The sequence below is a fragment of the Crocodylus porosus genome, unplaced genomic scaffold (assembly GCF_001723895.1).
Source record: "Crocodylus porosus isolate Cpor-Errol unplaced genomic scaffold, CroPor_comp1, whole genome shotgun sequence".
Lineage (NCBI taxonomy): Eukaryota > Metazoa > Chordata > Crocodylia > Crocodylidae > Crocodylus > Crocodylus porosus.
In genome coordinates this window covers 906,558-928,135 of record NW_017728927.1, presented here as the reverse complement: position 1 = coordinate 928,135, position 21,578 = coordinate 906,558, and the positions used below count along the sequence as shown (strand labels likewise).

The 21,578-nt window shown below is 44.0% G+C and overlaps 2 protein-coding genes across 2 annotated transcripts in view; one reads left to right on the top strand and one right to left on the bottom strand.

The window, feature by feature from the left end:
* The window catches only part of POLR3E (RNA polymerase III subunit E), a 34,464-nt gene extending 19,606 nt beyond the window's left edge, over positions 1–14,858 (top strand). The window contains exons 14-21 of the mRNA XM_019542184.1: positions 2,113–2,194; positions 3,703–3,762; positions 4,680–4,837; positions 5,142–5,206; positions 8,714–9,207; positions 11,349–11,426; positions 12,358–12,471; positions 14,425–14,858. Coding sequence (XP_019397729.1) covers positions 2,113–2,194; positions 3,703–3,762; positions 4,680–4,837; positions 5,142–5,206; positions 8,714–9,207; positions 11,349–11,426; positions 12,358–12,471; positions 14,425–14,481 — 1,108 coding nt within the window. The 3' untranslated portion in view covers positions 14,482–14,858. The remainder of the gene's footprint in view (positions 1–2,112; positions 2,195–3,702; positions 3,763–4,679; positions 4,838–5,141; positions 5,207–8,713; positions 9,208–11,348; positions 11,427–12,357; positions 12,472–14,424) is intronic.
* Positions 14,859–18,551: 3,693 nt separating this feature from the next.
* The window catches only part of CDR2 (cerebellar degeneration related protein 2), a 15,521-nt gene continuing 12,494 nt past the window's right edge, over positions 18,552–21,578 (bottom strand). Inside the window, exon 5 of the mRNA XM_019542213.1 lies at positions 18,552–21,063. Within this exon, the coding sequence (XP_019397758.1) occupies positions 20,196–21,063 (868 nt within the window). The 3' untranslated portion in view covers positions 18,552–20,195. The remainder of the gene's footprint in view (positions 21,064–21,578) is intronic.

Sequence of the window (21,578 nt, the reverse complement as noted above, 5' to 3'; positions counted from 1 at the left end):
TGGATGCTTCAGATTGAGTCAGAGTTTGAATCCATATTGAATCAGGAGACCAAGTACAGAGATTCAGCCCCTGAATCGGGCTGAATCTCCTCAGAGTCAAATCCACCAAAGCTTTGCACAACCCTAAAAGAAACCACCAGTGAAATTTGTCCTTAATCAGTCTTCTCTATGTTTATTGCTGGTGGGTGCTGGAAGCTGCCCTGTGGAGGGATTTTCCCATTTGCAGAATATAGAGTGAGGTGCTAGGTGTACTGTGCATGTCTAACACCCTCCCCTTTAAGAGTGCAGGGCTGAGCAAGCAGTATCACTTTTGTCCAGTGGAATATTGCATACTGGGAGCATGTTGTGTCTGTCTTCTTGAGTCAGCCATGCCTACTCAGCACTAGTCAAATTATACAGCTTCACTAGTAGCAGTGAACCTCTGGAACACGTTTTGTTCGATATTATTAAGGGTAACAGTTGCTGCCTGCATAGTGTCTGTAGCCACCCAAGCACACTCTCCCGTAAACGTTTCCCAAAGGGATACCATAAGCAGGCCAATGTTGTACACGAGCTCCCAGAATGATAGGACAGGGGTGTTGTAGCCAGTTTTGTGTCGCTAGATCTGAGGCCTGGGATGTCTCAATCCCAGGGAGAAGGCTGAATGCATTCGTGAGTGCTGAAGGGAGAGTCGCATCATTGATGTTATAGCTTTTCCTCTTGCAACAGACTAGAGTTCTGCAATGCAAGGTAAACCTAATAGACCGGATCCAGACATGCAGGCATATGCAGTTTGTGGTGCCACAGACCTCTTTGCAGTGCCACAAACTGCATGTGTTACATGTTAAACAATGTCTGGTGCTGCTTATTTGCAGTGCTGGGGCAAGATAGCAAAAAAACAAACAAAAAAAAAACCCCCCTGGGGAAAAAAAAACAGCACAAAGCATGCAAAAAGTGCCATGTACCAGGACAAACATGGAAACAGGGGAGCAGGCAGCCTTGTCTCCATGGGTTGTGAAGCCCCTGTGCTGAGGCACCCTGTGCCCCAGCCAGTTGCTCCCCAGCTGGCTGAGGCTCAGTGTGCCTTGCGACAGGGGAGCAGGCAGCCCTGGGAGCTGCCTGCTTCCCCATCTCAAGGCACACTGCAACCCAGGCAGCTGGGGAGCAGTTAGCTAGGGTGCAGGGTGCCTTACGACGGGCTTCATGTGCCTCGGCATGGGGGCTTCACAGCAGAGCCCTTGCACGGAGGCACGCAGAGCTGGGAGCAGGGCTGCTTGCTCCCTCATCTCGAGGCACGCTGCACCCCAGCCGGTGAGGGAGAGGCTGGCTGGAGTGCGGGGTGCCTCCATGTGGGGGGCTTCACAGCATGCAGAGATGGAGGAGCAGGCAACCCATCTCCATGTGCTGCTTCCTGGCTGGCTGGGGCCTGCCTGCTAGCTCCATGCTGAGGCACTCTCTGCCCCAGCCATCCCCCTTGCAGCACATGAAGCAGTGGGACAGTGTGTCCCACTGCAGACCACACGAGCAGGGGGCGTGCAGTGCAGCGCAGCTCACAGTAGCGGCACAAATTTGTGACGCTATTTGTGCTGCTGCAAACTCACACCCCTGCTTGTGTGAATGCAGCCATAGAGTCTTAAACCAAGTAGGGTTGTTCTGGTCTTAAACCAGGTGGGGTGGGGGCAGGTTGTGTACTACACAAAATGACACTTCAGTCAGCAGTGATCATGGGAATTTATAGACAGCAAAGACTGAGATCCCTGGTGATGATGGACATAATTCAATTAGTCATGCAGCCCAACACGGTTATTGCTGCAATCCCTGGCCTGGCTGGCCCCAAGGTGGATGGGCTGAATAGCATAAAGCAGGGCTTACACCTGTATAGCTCCTGTCTTGCCAAATTAAGCTTTGCCCATGTTGCATTAATTTAACTGCATCAATGAACCTCCTCCGGGGAGAATTCCCGTGATGTGAACACAGCTTTAAGTTCATTGGAACTTAGGTGCAGACTGCAAATCACACTGGATGAAAGGTCATAAATGGGCAACAGAAGGCATGTCTGCTGTCTTAAAAACCCTCATCATTAATAATTAGTTGCAATGCACAATAGCTAACAGTTTCTTCTCTAATTCACAGCGATGTCCTCTATCCAAAAGACACCTCCAGCCCACATAGCGGAGTCCCTGCGGAAGTGCTTTGTAGAGGGAGAGACTTTGTTGTAAGTACAAAAAGTGCTAGTGTATGTGGTGTTATTGCTCAAATGAACTCCAGATAACGTTTATGTCACTGGCCACATCCTTGCTAAACTGTACTGCTCTCTTCTGACCGGATGTGTGTTCCAAAGAAGAGAGAGCTCTGAATTACTCTAAAGGATTCTCCATGAATGATTTAAGAGAGTTGTTTGGTATGTAGATTGTTGCTTGACTGACTGGTGTCAATCAGAATGGCTTTGTTCTCTTAAACTGTTATCCAGCATGTTTCTGTCAAGCAGTGACTTCACATGCAACATGAAAAGGCTGCCAGACTTGCACAGAGATTAAGCTGCAGGATGGAACAGACTTTGGTAATTTGTGTTTAGTCCTTACGAAAACTGTAAGGAGAATTAATCCCTAGATAGTGAATGCTCCTTATTGATCATAAGGACTAAGTACAAATTGTCAAGAACTGGAGAGATACTAGCATGTTTGTGACCATATTGTTTGCCTGTAAGGTCTGATCCTCTTCTAGTTTGTACTCTCCATGGACTACATAGCTCTTAAATTGTGTTGGGCAGTTGGCAGCTGTTGGTTTAGGATCTGTTAGAGCTCCTATGTGATTAGCACAGACAACAGTTACAACTGACTTTGACATAGCTAGATTGCAGCCCAGCATGCTTCTGTTTGAGAGATGTGGATTCAGGTGTAACCCAGTGATTCATCTTCTGTGGAATTTGGGGAATTAAGTGATGCTGGAGTGTTATGGGTTGAAGCCTTGTCTGTTTGGAGCCTGCATATAATTGTAAGAAAGGACAAACAGAGCCTGCCCAGGTGCTTATTATCATTTCCACCCTAAGCCTTGGTAAAGCAGAGAGCAGGAGTGGAGCACAAAGCTTAAGAGGCTTTCAGTTCCCTCTCAGCCCTTCACAACATAGTGAAAATTAAGGGACCTTTGCCTGTGAAAGCTGAGGTGGGAGACAGTGGCCCTAAAAGTGGATTTTAAGCAGTTGTGGTGTCATGTACTGGTGAAGGGTATATGCAACCCACTGCTGTCTACAGTGTGTAGATTCTACTATGCTGGGTTTTGCAGAGAGGCCTGTGGGCGAAGGTGGGAGTCCTACAGTAGCAGGGGGTGTACATGTTACTAGTGGTGATGGCTGATGGAGACTTCCTTAAGAGGAAGCCAGGGTTTGGAGCAGAATGTCTTGAGTTCTAAGCCAGTTGATGCCTAAAAGTCATAGCTGTTTTTCCAGACCCTCTCCCTCTTTCCTTGTTAACCAGGCTATAAGTACAGCTCTGGCCATGGCTTATCCAAGGCAAATCTTGGATCCCCGAGAATAGCTGCTTTTTGTTCAACATTGTCAACAAGAATAGAGTAGGCCAGGGTCAGGTGTACTGTACCTCAGTTAACCATGGGCCCTACCGAGAATTGCAGCCTCTGCTTCCATCCTCCTGGTCACCAACAGCATGAACTTATTCTTCAGTAATGCAACTTGCTAAAATGTGTCTCTTCCCCTTTGCTTGCCTCCAGATGTGGAAGTTTACACAGGATCGCTGGGTTGTGCGAAAGGAAGTAGCTACAGTTACCAAAGTGAGTGACAGTTTTTTCTAACCTGGAGGTTTGTGATAAATGGATGGGGTGTTGTCAACAGCCAACTGACCTAGATGCAAGCCATTTGTTGAGCAATTCTCACAGTGCAGGGAAGCTGTATTACTGCTGACTGAGGACATTACCTTACACATCTCATTACTAACTTAGTGCTAACCTAGGGCATTTCTGCTTGGGGATGGATGTGAGTTGCTGGATTAGCCAGAGCAAATGGAAGACAGAACAGAATCAAAACTTTGAGTGTCCTAAAAGGAGGATGGTGGTTAATTACTTAGGAGCAACTCGGGTACCTGACTCCTGAATTATCTGCTCAGGCATTTAAGCATCAGGCAAGTAAGCGGGAAGAGGGGAGTGGGAAAAGAACTGCAAATGTTTTAAAAACAAATAATATGGCAGAGTAGAATTCATCTGAATAATCTTTCAACATGTAAGATCATGTTATGCTTTACAAGCTGTTGCGATTGGTGTCTTATACCCACCCTCATGACCCATGGCTGACACAAGCCACCTCTGGGCTTTAACAGCACCTAACAGCTTTAAGTTTAGCGAGTCTCCACATCCAAGGAGGCTTAGGGTGGTAGCATGGAATTATCCTCTGTGGAATTAGCTTTTGCAAAAGAGCTCCATGGCAGATGGCAACCCACCACTTGACTTTAAGTCTCCATTGAAATACGGTTCTTTTGCCATCCTGCCAGGAGGTGTTGGTTTGGTACCAACACCAAGGGAAGATTATTTCTTACTGCATTGCCAACATGTTTTTTGGAAGTCTCCCAGCTAAGCCTTAGTCCAGTCCAGCCCAGCTTTGCCTACCTTATGAAACTGCAGCCCAGTGGTCTGTAACTGCAACCATGTTGTTCATGTGGCTTCTGTGATCAGTTATTCTTTTTTCTTTCTTTCAGCTTTGTCCAGAAGACGTGAAAGACTTTTTGGAGCACATGTCAGTTGCAAGAATAAACAAAGGCTGGGAATTCTTGCTTCCTTATGACGAAGACTTTGTTAAAAAACACCCAGATGTGGTTCAGAGGCAGCACATGCTGTGGATGGGCATTCAGGCCAAGTAAATGACTTGCTTTCTTTTGGGGAGTAAACTAAAAATATACAATGAAGAAACTGTCCCTTGGCCATGTAGATGCTTGCAGATGGTTTGATTTGGTTTTCCTCTTAAAGAAGCCAACCTGTGGTATGATTTATAGTTTTGTGGCTCCCAGCTTCACTAAGCCTCTGACGTCCTCTAAATTCTTTGGCTTCTGAAAATCAGCTTTTCAATAACTGAGCGTCTTTGAAAGGCAGAAGCCTCAAAATGCATGCAGGTATAATAATGACTAAGAATCTTTTTTTTTTCTCTTTCCTGCCCACTCCAGATTGGAAAAGGTGTATAATCTTCTAAAAGAACATATGGCACCAAAGAAACATGAGGCACAATCAGGTATATGAACAGCTGCTGATATCCTTATAAAACATGGTCTCCTATTTGTGTGTCCAGTGCAGTACATCTGTGAATTGTTCTCAGCTGTTGAGGGAGGTCTGCCAGTGTCTGCCATTTTCCTTTGCATTGTTTGGGGCAGATCCTGTGCTATAGTAAAGTCATGGTAAAACCTTAAGGACAGTGCTAAGTGACAGTAGTACTGAGAATTTGCTAGTATAGAGGAATTCTTGGTTACTGTACAGTTTCCATAGCTGACTGCAAACATGTTCTTCATTCGAGGCAGCACTGACCTTGAGTAAGGAGCTTTTTGTGAACAGGCACCAGAGCCAGCACGTAGTGGTAAGAGTCACTGGGGAATACTGTGTAGCATCCCCTCAGTTCACAAGCTGATGCGCTGGGAGTCAATTCATTCCCTGGACAGCCACAACTCAAACAGAAGCATATGTGTCTCTAACCCTCCCTCCTCCCAATTCTTTTGCACTGAATTCTGCCTTGGCAGAGTTGATAATCCAGTTGCTGGCAAATAACTTGTTTAACAGGTACTCAAAGGAGCTTGAGGCCTTTTTTCAGCATGACTGTGCTCCGTGGCTGCCAGTGAGAATTTAAAGTAGCTGTTCTGTAATCCTAAATTATTAAGAAAAGTTGAGATTCTAGGGAGGTTCACCTCAGGATCTGGCTGGCTGCCAGACTTAGGCACCATAGAGTTTGTAAGCAGAACTGAGAGACGAAAGTACAAATCCATTCAATAGCTAGTGTCTGATCTCCTTGGAAGGATTCTGGTTGGTGTATCTGGAGGGGATTAGTAGGTCTAACAGCAGAGAGGATCACAGTGTGAGCTGGGGTGGCACATGCAGATTACCATGGAACACGGTACTCCCTTAGTGCCAATACCTGCAGCTCCTCTCTGGCATCCCCACGTGCTGAGTACTGAGGTGATGCTGGTGCCAGGTGGCGGGATTAGTGAGGGAGGGGACTTTCTCTCTATACAAGCAGTAATTACTGGAAGGAGGGTTTCTCAGCCTCTTTCATACAATGACTTGAGTGCTAATTGGTGATGTCTTGTAGACTCGCCTGACCCTTGAATAGCAGTCACTCAAATCACATCTCTCTCCATCTCCGCAGGGAACTGTAGCTATTCTGTGGCTGGCTTTTTCTCTTTACAGCAGATTCTACGGGTGTCATGAATCAGTGTCGCTTTCAAAGGGAAGCTCAGCCTTGGGACTCCCCAAAAAATAAACCTTGTTTGGTCTTCCTCTTCTGTAGGGCCCCTTGAAGCCAGCTCTGGTGTGGCTTTGGGGCAAGCCTCTGACTTTGAAATCTGGCTCTTCTCTCTGTCCCTGGCTTCCCTGGTAATCTGTAACATCCTGCGCTCAGAGAGCACCTGCGAAGGGGGTGGTCTTTTCTTCAAGGGAGGGGCCAAGAGGAGCCAGAGTGCCAATATCCCAAGTAGCATAGCAAATAGCTCTGCTTCAGACAAACGGTCCTTATTATCCTGGTGAAGTTCTCTCCATCTTTCCTTAGACTCCACTCTGACTTCCCTGGACTACTTTCCTTCTTGCTCCCACTCTCTGAGCTTCACTTCTCAGGCAGAGCCAGCTTTACTGGCCACACAGTTTTTACAGAACTATAGTAGTTGACACAGGGACTAACAGTCATCAAATAAAATTAAACATAATGTCATAGGGAACCAATCAGAGAGCAGTTTCTGCAGTTTGCTGCCAGGCCAACACTCCCCTCCTCCGCAGGGACTTGTCCTACTTATGAAACTACTTACAGCAATGCATGCTCACACTGAGCACCCCTGCAAGTGCTCCCCACCAGAACTGGAAGCTAGAGCTCAGCCAGCTTGGCCTCTTTAGTTACAACAGGTCTCCAGGGTTTATTAATAAAAAAAAAATCATCTTACAAGGAACTGAGTAGCTTTGAGATCCCAGGAAAGCTTTGGGTATATGTACACACAATTCCTGATTTACGCTAAACACTTTAGAACTTGGGTACACCTGTTTCCTTGCAGCTCTTGACTTCAGACTTAAAGATCCAGCTTCAAACATCTTGCTACTAGTTGTTATGGACCTCATGAGGTCATGTAGTTCAACTGCCTGCTCAAGGCATGATCATCCTTGTCTGAACCATTCTAGCCAAGTGTTTGCCTAGCAGGGTGTTCAGTTTCCAGTGATGGAGGTCCACCACCACCCTAGCTTGGTTCAGTGCTTGGCCACCCTCAGAATTAAAACGTTCTTCCTTCCATTACATTTCTCGCGTTGTAATTTAAGACCATTACTTCTTGTTCTGCTCCCTGTGGATGTGGACCAGATGATCACCATTCTCTTCATAACAGCCTTTTTGCATTTGAAGACTTATCAAATTCCCTGTCCAGTCTTCTGCAAACTAAATAGCTCAGTTCTTGTAATCTTTCCTTACAAGTTAGGATTTCTAGGCCTCTAGTAATTTTTGTTGCTGTCTTGAACTCTTTCTAGATTGTCCATGTCTGTCTTGAAGTGCAGGGCCCAAAACTGGACACAGTATACCAGGTGAGGCCTCCCCAGGGCTGACTGGAACAGAAGAACCACTTCCCATGATTTGCTTAAGTTCTGTTATCCACTCTGGTATGCTATTAGCTCCCCAGCTCAATAAAAGAGCACTGTTAGCCTGCAGTCCACAGTAACTCTAGGTCGTTTTCTACAGTACTGCTGTTTAGCCAATCATGCCTCGATTTGTATATGTGCATTTGATTTTTTTCTAAGTGCAGTATTTTACATTCATCTTGTTGTGTCATCCAATTTGTATTTTGGATATTTGTTTTTAATTACCACTTAGTCCTATCCCCTAAAGCATCTCCTGTTCTACTCGGATGGTAAATTGTAGATTTACTAAGTGTACACTCAGTTCTGTCCTCCAAGTCATTAATGGAGATATTGAACAATACCGGACCCTCAGAATCCTTTCTCCCCAGCCCCCCTATTTAAGCATAATTTGCTCTTGACAAGTCCATGTTGGCTTCTCCTTAGCACCTTGTTATCCTCCAGGTGCTTAAAATAGATTCCTTCATGATATGCTCTAGAATCTGTCCTGATGTTAATATTGATTGGTTTGTAATTCTCTGGGTTCTCGTTGCCCCCCTTGATTTGCCAGTTTTCAGTTATCCAAGACCTCATCTGACCTCCATGAGTTCCCAAAGATAATAGCTAGTGGCTCTAATTGCCTCAGCCAATTCCTTGAGTACTCTAAGATGAATCTCATTGGGCCTTGTTGATTTGAACATCCAGCTTGTCAGGATAGCCTGCTCTTGTGCCCTTGAATATTGTCTCTGAAAACTCCCATTCACATGATCCCGTTCGCTGTCTTCTGGTGTTGCTCACTCTTCATTCTATTTTGACCATGCCTCTATTGCATAGACCATGGTCCCTGGCCTGAGTCTACCAAAGTCTGCTAAATGTTCTGCGGAATTAACGTGCAGGTGACACCAAGACTTTCTAACATACTGTGGGGTCTCTTGTTTCTGCACAGCTCACCCATTGGTGGTTTCCGGGGAACAGCGGGTCAACATGGCTAAAGCGAAAGTCAAACAGAACTATGGGCAGCTGGAGAAAGATCTGCAGAAGCAAAAGGCAGAGAGCAAGACAAGTGATGCTTCGCCCAAAATGGATATTTCCAACATCCGCATTAAAGAGGAGCCTGTTAGCGATGAGGAGCCCATGGACACCTCTGCCTATGAGAGCATGAACAATGGAATAGTCAATGGCATCCACTCCGAGGAGAGCTCCATGGACTCCTTAAATGGCCACTTGCCTGGAGGGTGCATGGATGGAGTTGCACAAGAACTGAAAGCATTTGTGTTGACAACTTTTAAGAAACAGTTTGTCCTCACTCTGAGTGAGCTGAAACGGTTATTTTATCTGCACTTGGCCAGTCTGCCCCCAGGACACATGTTTAGTGGCATTTCAGATAAAATGTTACAAGACACGGTATTGGACACTGGCTGCAAGCAGATTTTGGTGCCTGTGAGTATCCTGTTTACACTGTACACTTTGGGGAAGACCCCAGTGTTAATTAGCTGAGATTTGGAGCTGGCCTGAAGTCCTGTTGAGTAGACTCAAGAGCTGCCCAAGCCCTTTATAGTAAAGCAGGGGGTTGTCCTGCCTTCTGACAGCACCAGTCTTCCCCCTGGAGTGTCTTTCTCAGGGCCACAGCTTCCAGCGTGCTGATCTGAACCATGGTGGTTCCTGCTTGCCGTTGCGCTAAAACAGTCTTATGCAGTTCAAATCCTTGAGTGTCCTGGGTGCCTCGGATGGGATTCTCCAGGCTTTCAAGGAGGAGCAATGGCATCCCTTCTCTTGGTGGGTTGCAGGACACATCTGGTGCTTGGGAAGTACATCACTGGAGTCCCATGCTGTTTCTGTGTCATATTTCTCTGGCTGCTGGCTAGTACGTTTTCTTTCCTTGCAGGCAGTCTGTGTCCTGCTTCCTGTTTTTACAGCTACTATAAAGATGAGGAAATGTGCTTCTGTTTCAGAACCGGGGCTGTAGGGAGACAACTTGGTATAGGGGAGAGAATTTTCCATTGTGCTGGTTTCGGCTGCAGTGTCTTGAGCGGAGGGACTGGGGGAAAATCATTTTGTTTATTCCCAAACAAGTGCCTCACTGGGAGCAGACTGGCTGCTAAAATTCAGTAAAACGACACGGGTGTAGAACAAGTTTCCTTCCATCATGGCCAGATAAGTGCAGGCTTGTTAATACTGTGTGGTTACGGAAAATTCATCTCATCTCCCAGTGTTTCTGAGTGGTGAACCTTGTAACACAGTGCTTGCAGAAATGCTTGTTGCTGTGTGTTCTGCCTGGTCCAGATCTTCGCTGCAGTTCACCTTTCCTGACATGTCTGCATTTATCTGTGGAATAAGCAGAGCAGAAAATCTAGCCTTTATCAGCTACTGTTCCCTGCAAGAGACTGTGGAAAGTGTCAGGAATTCTTCAAGTTGCATTGTAAAACAGCCTGAGTCCTGGATTTTAGCAGATGCAAAACCTTGTTCAAATTACATGATAGGTCAACATTTGGGCTATTATAGACTATTGGATAGCTAATCTCACCAGACAGCTCCTACCAAAAAAACCTCTGCCTTTTCTACAGCAAGATCCTGACTAAGTGGGGGAAAATCAAGACTAGGGTCTCTCGCAGAGCAGTATGTAGCCCTTTCAGCCAAGTCGGGAGGGAGAGGGCAGGAAAGGTGAGTTTTGTACTAGCCATCCGCAGCTCGGTGTGTTACGTTCTAGAGTGGAACAAGTGCCCCCTCCCTCGGCTGGACGGACAGAGATCTGAACTGACCCATTAGCTCCCAATGCCTGATTTGGAAAATTGTGTGGTTTGGGCAGTTAGTAAGAAACAAATTGTGAACGACACGCAGGAGGAGGCCTGTCAGGAGCCAGGGAATATTCCAGCTGTTTGTTAACATTTTCCTTTGGAGCAAAGGCTGAGGTAAAGGGAGGGTTTTTCTTCTGTGCAGTGTTTGTGTCAAGGATGAGCAGTGAGATGGAGGCTGCTATGTCCTTTGGGATATATAAGGGCACCAAGATACCACAGTTCAGAAGAAACAAGCTCTGTTTCCTTACTGAGGTGCTTGGAATGAAAAGTACCTTGTTTTCCAGGTCTGAAATGAGGGTCCAGGAGGGACATTGAAATAAAACCTGCCAGGGGGAAACCATCAGCCTCCAGAAAGACAGGGAAGTCTGCTTGGAGCCATTGCAGGGAACAGCTCTGGGCAGCTTTTCACCTGGAAATAAAACACTTCTGCCAGGTGCTTCTCCTGAGAGCACTGCGCATCTTGTCAGGAGCTGCTCTAAAGGTCTTGCTCTGGGATTGCACCTTTGCAGATGCACACCAAGGGTGATTCACCCCTCATCCTATGCACGTAGCCTGCACAAGATCTGTGTGCCCCAAATTCCCATTTTCACACTGAAACAGGCTATGAGTGCCTCTGTGTGTGGGCCCTGGGATAAAATTCACTCCTGTGCCAGAGTGAGACCAGATATGGCTCAGGCCTATATAAGGTTGTTGAAGGGCTCCTCCAGCCCCGAGTGCTGATTTATTTTAATGGCCTGTTTTAACAACTGTTCAACCAACAGCCCTGACGGTGCCTCCTGTTCTCAGTTTCCCCCACAGACTGCTGCTTCGCCAGATGAGCTAAAGGTTTATGCACTTTGGGAAGCCGGGGACGTTTACGATCAGGTAAAAGTAAACGTGGTAATGCATCTAGCAAGGCAGATTGCTAGTGGCTGGAAGGTTGGTGTTACTGCTTCCTCTTCCCCGCTTTTGGCCCCCAGCCCCTCTTTGGAGTCTGCAGTTTCCAATATAAGGCTTCTGCCAGCTGCAAGGAAGTGCTTGAGCTGCAGTAGTGGTAATAGCTCTGCAGGGCCATGATGGAGTGGGTAGAAGCAGGAACATACGTTGTTTGCTAATTTGATGGGAGTGCAGATAGCTTTGATGCTGAGTAGTACAGATTTCCTTAAATCATTTGTTTTAAACCTGAGCTGAGAACCTACCGAATGCTGTTACCAGGTCAGCACTGACAGTGTTTATTCTTCGATGGTACCTGAAAGATCAGATTTTCCTTCTAATCAGAATAGGAAATAGCTGATACCTGTTGGCACCTACTGACTTGATAATTGTTACCACAGTGAGTGGAGTGTAATGTAACTTCTGCAATGTTTGATAGAGAGCAGTTTTTGGTAGAAAACAGTTTTCACAGGGAAGGGCCAGAGCATCACACCTAGATGGATATTAAAGAAGTCTTGCTCAGGTAAGTAGGTAGAGGCTAAGCAGCCAGACTTCTGTTGTTCTGAGCTGATCTGACCCTAGTTCCATTGATACAACTCTTCCTGTCTCAGTGCATTGTACAGCTACAGAAAATTAGTGAATATTTGTCCAGGGGACTATGCAGGATTCATGCTAGGTAACTTTTTAAATTAGCTGTAGCTCTAGCACCTGATGGGATTACTAGGAGATGTCTTTGCTAGGAAAGATTCCTTTACCACAGTTCAATGGCAGTGGTTGCAAGCTAACATCACCTAAAGGTTTGATCTGTGGTGATAGTGGCTTTCTTGTTTCAGGCTATATAGAATATGACTATTTCTTTTCATTATTAAATTTTCTTTCTAAGCATCGGCAGGTGCTGCTTGAAATTTTTTCCAAAAATTACCGAGTGCGCAGGAACGTCATCCAGAATCAGCTGAGTCAAAATCTAAACAAGCAGGAGGTGGATAGAGTGTTAAAGGTAACTGTCATGCTTAACATAAAGTACAAAGTTCCTATTTTATTATATGATTTTTATGATTGCCTGTAATGCCTGGACTTGGGCTGAAGCGCTGTTACAAATAGCAGTGGTGTTGCTAGAATGAAGAGGGCTTTATGCCTCCACTTTCCCCAAAAGCCACTGAATCTTTTTTTTTTTAAATCCAGCTTCTTTGTGTGCTTACAGCAAGAAGTCACTCTCTTGTTCCTAGCTTGGGCTGACAGCACAAAGTGGAGTAAATAGGACTTCAACATTGTTATTAAGCAGCTGTAGGCTAAACTACACAAGCATTGCAAAAGACCTTTTCAGCTCAATGTTCGGCAAGTTTAACCAGTAATTCCCATTTTACAAGCGCTTGGGAAGCACAAGCTGGAAACACTTGCCTTCATCCTGTACTAGAGTTGACAAGGTGCAGAGGCAGCAATAATCTTAGCAGAAAGCCAGTCTTACGAGAAGTATCTTACGCAAGAATGTCCCTCAGTTTAACCCTCTTTCTGTTCCTTGCCTTTTGAATACATACCTCTTATTTTCTAAGGTGCTACACGACCCAGGGAATCTATCCAGCCTGCGATTAACACACCTTAGCATGTTGTTGGGTGTTGCCTGACAGAAATCTACCATAACACTTGAATACAGCTGAGATTTGGCTCCCTGCAGGCACTGTTCAGCAAAATATGTGTTTAAGTGTCCCGCTGAATAGGGACTGGTATACAGATCAGTTGTGCATTTGAAAAACTGAAGAACCTCTCTCTGCTTTGCTGAGAGGACAGATTTGATAATAATGTGTCCAAGCTCTCCAAGACAAGAATCTGGTCTTGTTGAGTCTGGAGCATTTTTGCTGTAATTGAATGCATCATGCTGGTACAGGCAGTTTTTTTCTCAAGAGGACAGAGGTGCCTACACCCTGACCAACCAAGAGCTCTTAACAACATAAGATGTATGTTCTTGCAGTGTTGCTATTTAACAGGGACTTTACCTGTGGGGGATGTCAATGTGCTAAGAACCACCTCTTTTTGGGGCAGGACCGGGGTGTGTGGGACATGTTTAATTTCTCCATGAATATACATGGGTCCAGGCAGTGTAAGAAATAGTCCTTATGTTCAGTGTGCAGTTAAGCCATTACCACGTGCCACTCCTGAGGCTTCCTTTGCCAGTGGGATGGTTGCGTTCCAGTCAAACTGCAGTCTGCATGAAGCCCTGATTGCAAATCCTTATTTCTCTTCCCTTCCCTGCCTCCCCCCACTCCCTTGTTAAGACTAGAGGGACAGGCTGAAGGGAGTTTGGTCTGCAATCTTGATCTACAGATATAAACTGCTGTTTCTTCCTAGCTTGCTTCCTTTTTTAAAGGTTGAATATTTGCAGTGCATTTGACTGCTGTGGTGTGATGCTTAGTAATAAAATCAGAGCTCCTTTTAAACCAGATGCTCAGTTTATAGTATCAGTGCATAAGCCAGTGGTTTTGCAGTTTATTCTAATAAATTGCTTGATCTTGCACTACTGCCTGCAGCATTTGGGTGTTTGTTACAAGCTCTCCCTCCCCTCACCACTTCCTTGTGTCAACTTTGCTCCATACCGGTCCCTTCTACTTCTGCTCCCCCTCCAAAATTAACTCATCGTGCCTGGTGAGAGGGGTGCAGTGGTACATAGAACCAGGAAGAATCCCAGCCTTGCATGGTCCTTGGATCCTACCACAGTAAATGTGATTAGTAACAAGAGCAGCTCCAGAAGCCTCAGTTAGATGAAGAGGTTCTGTCTTGCAACTCCTACCCACGGAAGAAGCCCTAGTGAGGTAGGATCATATCCCCTTCTTAGCTAGTTGAGCGACAGAGGTTTAAAGGGCTGTTGCACTTCATAGATAAGGATGAGGGGGTTAGTAGTAATACCTGGACAAATCAACTTTTTAGTATCTGTAACCTCTTTTCCATTCTTCCTTAGGATTGCTGTGTAAGCTATGGTGGAATGTGGTACCTTAAAGGGACGGTGCAGTCTTGACGTTGGTGATATGCTTTGTACTCCAAGGTGTCTCCGGGACGGAGGAGGAAAACTGCAATGGGTAGTAAAGACAGTGAAATGCCTTTGCTTGAGGGAGCATGGGGCAGGATCTAGCCATGTGGGCATTGCAGAAAGACAATTATTGATGTCACATTATTCACACACCTGTTTGCATGGTCGCCTAACTGCAGAGAGCAAGTAGGAAGAAAACATGGGACCCTATTTGCGGTTTGATTAATTTGGGATTCCTAATGTATTTTGCTTCTCATTCTGTTTCATTATAATAAAATAAAAGTATATACTGACAGGTGTGATGGGAAATCATGGTCTAATATCTTATTTTGTAACTAATGCCAATAAATTGTAAGTCTTGTTTACAAACATCTGATTTTTATTAAATGCCTAAAAGCTCATGCTTTAGTCTTTGAGAGTCAAAGCACCCCTTAGGCCCACTTAAATACTAATGTTTATTGAAGTGTTTATTTGAGTGGGTTTGTGCAGCAGTTGGGGGTGAAGCTATCTTTAAACATTGTACTACATTCTACGTAGCAGAAACAGTTTCATCGATTGTTTATGTGAAATGAGTTGTGCGAGTAGTCATATGAAACAGATGTGGATTATTCCATTCTTCTTTTTTGCATTACTGTATGCAGATCTGGCAAGGTAAGTCACTTTCTGCACCATTGGAAAGGCATCCCATGGTAATTACCACACTCGGTGATAATGTAAAATCTATATTTTGTGTAATTTTTTTCAAAAAAATAAAATTTAATCTTGAAGGTCAACCATGATGTCTTAATCTAGCCACGTTTGTCCATGAATAGAAGTAATCTGCCTAACCCACTTCCATAGCTGTGACACGTAACCTTCCTTGGTCTAAGTGGGAAGGTGTGTAGAGAATGGGGTGGGGATTTGTGGGGGAGGGGCATAGACAAATAGGGATTTCAAGCAATATGTAGCATCTGGCCTGATTTTCATTGTAGCAATTTCTGGCATTCTTCAACTGGATGGAGGCTCTGTTAAGCAAAGTCAGGAATTCTTCCATAATCAAAAACGTTGTTAAGCTAAGTTTAACAAGTAGGTGGGGCTGGTGTAGGAACCAACTAATCTTGATAGCCAAGGAGCATAGCTCTACATTAAGACTCTCTTATTCTTCGGTCTAGTTGGGCTAAAGGCAAGGTATTGTTTCTGCTGCCTGCTACTTACTGTCTCACATGCTAGGGAAAAAAAGTCTTGTTTAAGTCTGTAAAGAAATGAAGGAGGTTATTTTTTGGCTGAAATAATAAGATTGGGGCAACTAAACTAAATATGGTTAACTTCACCGGTTGATTAAATAACTTATACCATGTTAATATAGAGCATTTGGTTTCGAGACACCATAGTAATCCTTTCGTGAATGAACTAAACCCCTTTTTCATTACTAGTGCAGGAGATACTGATTTCCAACGCAGAAAAAACTGCCTTTGCACTGATTATTGTTGCGTAAGTCTTATGCGATCTTTAGATTGTTGCTTTATTTCTATAAGCCCCTCTACCACATCCAGTATATAAAGTGAAAAACTTACCTGAACATGACTGCTAAAGATAAAATGGCAAGCCTGCCTCCTAGGGATCATTCCCCAGAGCATTTAAGTACAGTAAGAAAGCCTGAGACTGAATTGATTCAATCTTTGCAGGTTAGTCTAGGCTGTGTAGGTTGAACTGATAAGCAAGTGAACAGACATTCACTTTTGATTCCAGAAATGCAGCCACGTGCCTGCAGTGGCTCAGGCCAGAATCCAAGGGGCAGTAGAGCATGCCTCCCTCCTCAGCTGGGTCAGACAGCTTAGGCCAAAGCTAGGCTGCCACCCTACAAGGGTGATGGTGGGGTATTGTGGGAGAGGTACAAAGTATCCTAGGATGCTGGAGGACTGAGTTAACTTGGAATCTGGAGGGGATCTGGGACAGAAGTTCAGTAAACTGGTTTAACCTAAATCATTTAAGTCTGCTACTACATCCAGACTTACCTTAAACCAGTTTCAGTCATTATGAAAGTGGTTGATGTGTACTGAACTTCTGTTGCAGTACAGATCTGAACTGGTTTCCGATTGTGTATATCAGTTTGTGTAATTTGTGTCCCTAACCAGCAAGTGTGTTGTGATATGATTCATAAAACAGTACATAACATTTCTGTCTTGGTAGTATTCATGAATAGATCTAGATTGTGCAGGTTTTGTGACAGAATTAAGACTTCTAAAAATAGTAGAAACTGTTAACACTATTTAAACATCAGCTAATAGGAAATGTACCCTGAAAACTTAGTCAAACTTTGAGATCACCAGATTGATATATTATTGTACCCAATATGTGCATCCTTGGATCAAAGACTTAAATGATACACAACAAACAACAAAACGAAGAATATTGCCCACTTCAGCCTCATGGCAATTAAAAGGCAAGAGCACAATCTGCTTTTATACTTCTACTGTGCTGCAAGTGGATAGGTCTGTCCTTGCAGGACAAAACCTTTTTCTTTGAGAAAGCTGTACAGTTGCTGTGCTGGCATGTCCTCCTCTTGCAAATCCATCAACCAGCTGGTATGTGAAGTTGGATAAAGTAATTTTATTAGCTTCGTTTAGCTGGTGAATGAGGAAAGTGGATTATTAATTACTAGAACGTAAAAGCTAGGCAAGCATTTTGGAATCAGTTCACTGACGACACCATAAATTGGGATGGTTAAAGTATCATATTTTCTGACATACAGCATGGTCCCAAGTCAGATATTCACCTTATGTTTTTTAAAGACAGAATGAAGGAAAGTTTCCTTGAAAATTCTGGTAAGTAGCAGCAGCTAGGGAGCCCAGTATAGTCATTGGGCTGCTCCCTGCAGAGCAGCACAGTGCAGTGTTATTTTCTGTAGCATAATTCCCTACTGGGGAAAGCAAAACTTCCATTACCAGATTTCCTTGCCTCTAAAGTGCCACAGCATCTCATGTATTAGCATCCTTGCACTGCAAAATGGTGGCAGGGGCACTTGAACTAAAGCTTGTAGTACAAGCGCCCCGCCGCCATTTTGCAGGGTGTGGATGCTGACATGAGACAGAGGCTGGCTGGACCATGGTAATTATGCTCCAACAAACTCGATAATCTACTCTTATGTGCTGTAATTACAGTGCATCTGCAGGCACCCTGTATTTGATTTGAAGTAAACCCCGTCCTGTGGGGCTTTCAGCTTGCTTTCAGGTGTCAACATTGTCACAGTTAAATCATGCACGATCTTTTAATTCTAAGGTTTTCCTGAGTTTTGCATATTAGATTATGGGAATCTCCATACAAACATTCACCTTCGTTTGTAACTTCCAGGACAATAGCCAATAATGTGATGTACAAGAATGAAAGCTTTTGCTCATGCTAGAGGCTGAAACTGTTTTGTTCAAAACTATCCACTAGAGAACAGATCCCTCCAGTCCAGCAGTGTTCTCTTTAGCTCTTCTACTGCTTTTTGTTATCTACTGAAATTGTCAAACAGATACCTTGATGCTCTCAAGCTTAAAATAAGCTTCCTGAAGACATCAAAATTACCTCATCTTCCCTTCCCTTTTGCAGTGGCCCCAGGAGCCTAACTCTTAACACACTAGTCCATTTTTTGCCTGATGACATAGTCCTTTTGGATGAAGTATCATACAGACACAAACATTTATTTCAAAAGAGATCTGGACGGAGAGGCTTTCAGCCTGTGACTTGGAAGCAAGGAGCCAGTTTAGCATCCTCTGCTTAAGGCAAACACATGAGGAGAGGTATGCCCAAGAAGAAGGATATGTCCTCATGTCCCCTGCAGGAATTATGTAACCTGCATATTACAATGAGGAGCAAGAGCAATTAATACTGTTTGGTTCCTCTCAAAAAGCCCCTCAATATATTTATATTTTATATATATTTTAGTGAAAATGCACAAGAATTTCATTGAGTTACAGATGAGAGCACAGGTGACTCTAAAGATATTAGTAGTACCTTCCAGCCAGTTAACTCCTGCTCTGTATTTGAGAATAGCAGCTTTATATCGTTAGGTACAACCAAAAGCATGAACCCCATTAACTTCACCAAGATGGATTTATTTGCATTTTAGAAAAAGTTGTAAGTTCCACATTTTTTAAATAGGTGTTTATAATACAAACTTACAAGCTTTTAGGGTTGTGGAAATTTAAATACCATAACCAATGGACACACACATATATATTTAAAAACAAACAAAACCCCACCAACCTGTGGTATAAAGGCAGACAGAAGTTTTAATAGGAGCAGCACTTATAACTAAAGCTATAAAATTAGTGTCAACACCTTGCAATAGTTTGGTTTACATAGGCAATTCAAGTGGATAGATGATCACAAATTTGACCTGCATGCCAACAGCTGACAGTACTCAACCCATGCTGAAAGATGATAAAAAATATTTATCTAGTTGCCAATCCTCAGCTCATTTTCTGCATTTCCTCTTCTAATTCCCTGATGCAGCTCTAGAAGCATTCATCCATATTCTGTGTTTTCAGAAGCTGAAAAAGCTTATTTTGAAGTAATTTATCAAATGGAAAGAGGAAAAAGTTATAAGATAACTGTTTCTTGGCCCTGGTTCTTAGTGATTATATTCAGATCTTCTAAAAAAAGTTGTATTTTTTTTTTTTACTGCTGTTAACATACAGGTTTACACAAGCTCAAGCTAAAGTGATATCAGAGGTAACAGGCAAGTGTCTAACAATTTACCCAGCCTATCTCTTAGAAAGTCGAAGAGTGAGGTCTATAAACCAATGTTATCACAAAGATTAAACAAAATTGCAACATTCCATCTGATCAAATAGTTTAAAAAAACTGCACAAAAATGGATTTAGTGAGTGTACAATTGTAAAGGAACAGTAAGGTCTTAGGCAGTGTGCATGCTTCACAGTATCTTAGCTTAAGACAAAAGTGCCCTAAAAAATAAACTGTCCCTCTAGAAAAAACAAGACAAAACAAAACACACAAAACACAAAACCAACCACCTTTACGTGTAATCCCTTAAATATAAACATTCTTGTGGTAATCTGTGAGTTTAGTGCATGTGAAAGCTTGGTACCAACCTAAACAAGGAGAAGAATTGGCTGCTGTGCCAGATTTCTCACTCCTTTGGGAAAACGCATCTCGACTGCTAACTTCAGTATCAAGACTCAAACAGCAACTGTCCACAACAGTATGGTTTTTTTTGTCAAGAAAAGCACACCCCAAAAACACAACTACAAGGTTATGTCCAGTCCAGAACCTCTCACTTGTGACCCCCAGGGAAAGCTTACCTCTAGGTTTCCAATAGAAAAGTATAACAATGCAGTAAATGCTGCTTTGGTCTCTGGCTTCTGTAGCAAGTTAGGCAGGGTGAACTAGATTGTCAATGACTGCTCAGAAGAGGGCAAACCTAGTAAGAAAATTAAGCTACATTTCCTGCTTTAAAACTGCTAATGACTACCAATTAACACTAAATCCTTTGCTACGCAAGGGTATTATGCACACAAAATACAATGGACTAACCAGTTAACATCATCTATATTTACAAGTCAACTTTGAACACTGGGTCAATTTCAGGAACTACACGTGACACATATCAAGGTATGTATAAAACTCTTGAAGGCCCTTTTAAAACCCCCCTGCCCTGCTTTCTGGAATACAGATAACTGATCATTAGATCATAAGCACTGATAACGTGTAAAGTGTTAGTGCTGAGAAGACAGAGATTTATATTTAGCTCTGTGTTCATCTATTTCTTGCTTGGTTTTCTTGATACAGCTAAAAATCTCCTTGAAAAGAGCTTTATATTCAGGAAGAGCATTTGTGGGGGAGCCTGTCAGTTCCACATTTGCAGGCTCTCTATCACTAACTGAGAGATCAAACTGGGAGTTCTCCAAATTAGTGTCTTTTGAATACTGTTTTGATGTCTGTACAGCCTTGTGCTTCAAGGAATCTTCATCCATTTGACATTTCTTCAGAAGTTCCTCATACTTTACCCTTAGAGCATTATACTGAGCATCAACTTCATTAAGCACAGAGATACCTCGCTGCTTCACAGCTTCTGCTCTCCTGATACAGGTTTCTTCATGACCCCTTAGAATGTCTCCGCTTGCAGCACTGCTTAGAAAGGTTTCACTGTTGCTTCTTTTTAGGGCTACCTTGTCAAGCTCTGGGACAGCCAGAGTTATACCCTCGAAAAGGCTCTGACTGAGTTCCCTTTCTAAAGGCTCTCTAAATGAGATAAAAAATGATTCTGGAACCAGTTTCTCTACACTATTCAGTACATTTTCAGACTGAAGTATCTGCTTCATTTCAGCAACTTCCATTTCAAGCTCCTGTGCCCGAGCCCGATATAAATCTATATCAACCAGCTTCTGTTCAAGGTCACAGTTTTCCTTTATCACAAGGCTATACTCTTCTTCCATTGTCACTCTCTTTTCCTTTTCCAGGTTAAGTTGAGCCTGCAGTACGGTCATTGCCTTTTTCAAGTTCTCATTTTCTTCTTCCATGGGACTTAACTGACTATCCATGGAGGCAATTTTTTCTGCAAAAACATGATCATAAACAAAATACCTGCAGAAACAAGAGAGACATTAGAAGTTAGGGCTCCATGGTTTTATATTTCTACCCAATTTAAACAGACTACCCTGGATAAATTTTAATCCTGTGCAATAAACTGATGGAGGAAATAGACACTTTCAGCAATGAACCTAAAAACCTATTATGCAGAAGAGGGCGTGGGAAGGCACGAGACCCTGCCTGTGACCCCCCCAGAGTAATCAGCCCCAGCCATAGCCAGCCTACCAAAGGCATGACACGGATGGGCACACGCCGCACCCCTAGGGTCCCCTCGGGCTCTGCGGCCCCACCATTGGGCACCTCAGACACGGCCACCCAGACGGAGCCCAGGGTCCCAGGCTCCACGCAGACGGAGCCCCTGGCTCTCGGCTGCGGGGGCTGCCTGTCCCTTTTTCAGGCTCTGGGGCCCGGGAGCATGGCCACCTCCCCTTGCGGCGTCTGCTCCCTACTGGGGTCTCTGGCGCGCCAGCTGGAGGAGCTCCAGGCCACAGTCCAGAGACTGCGTGCCA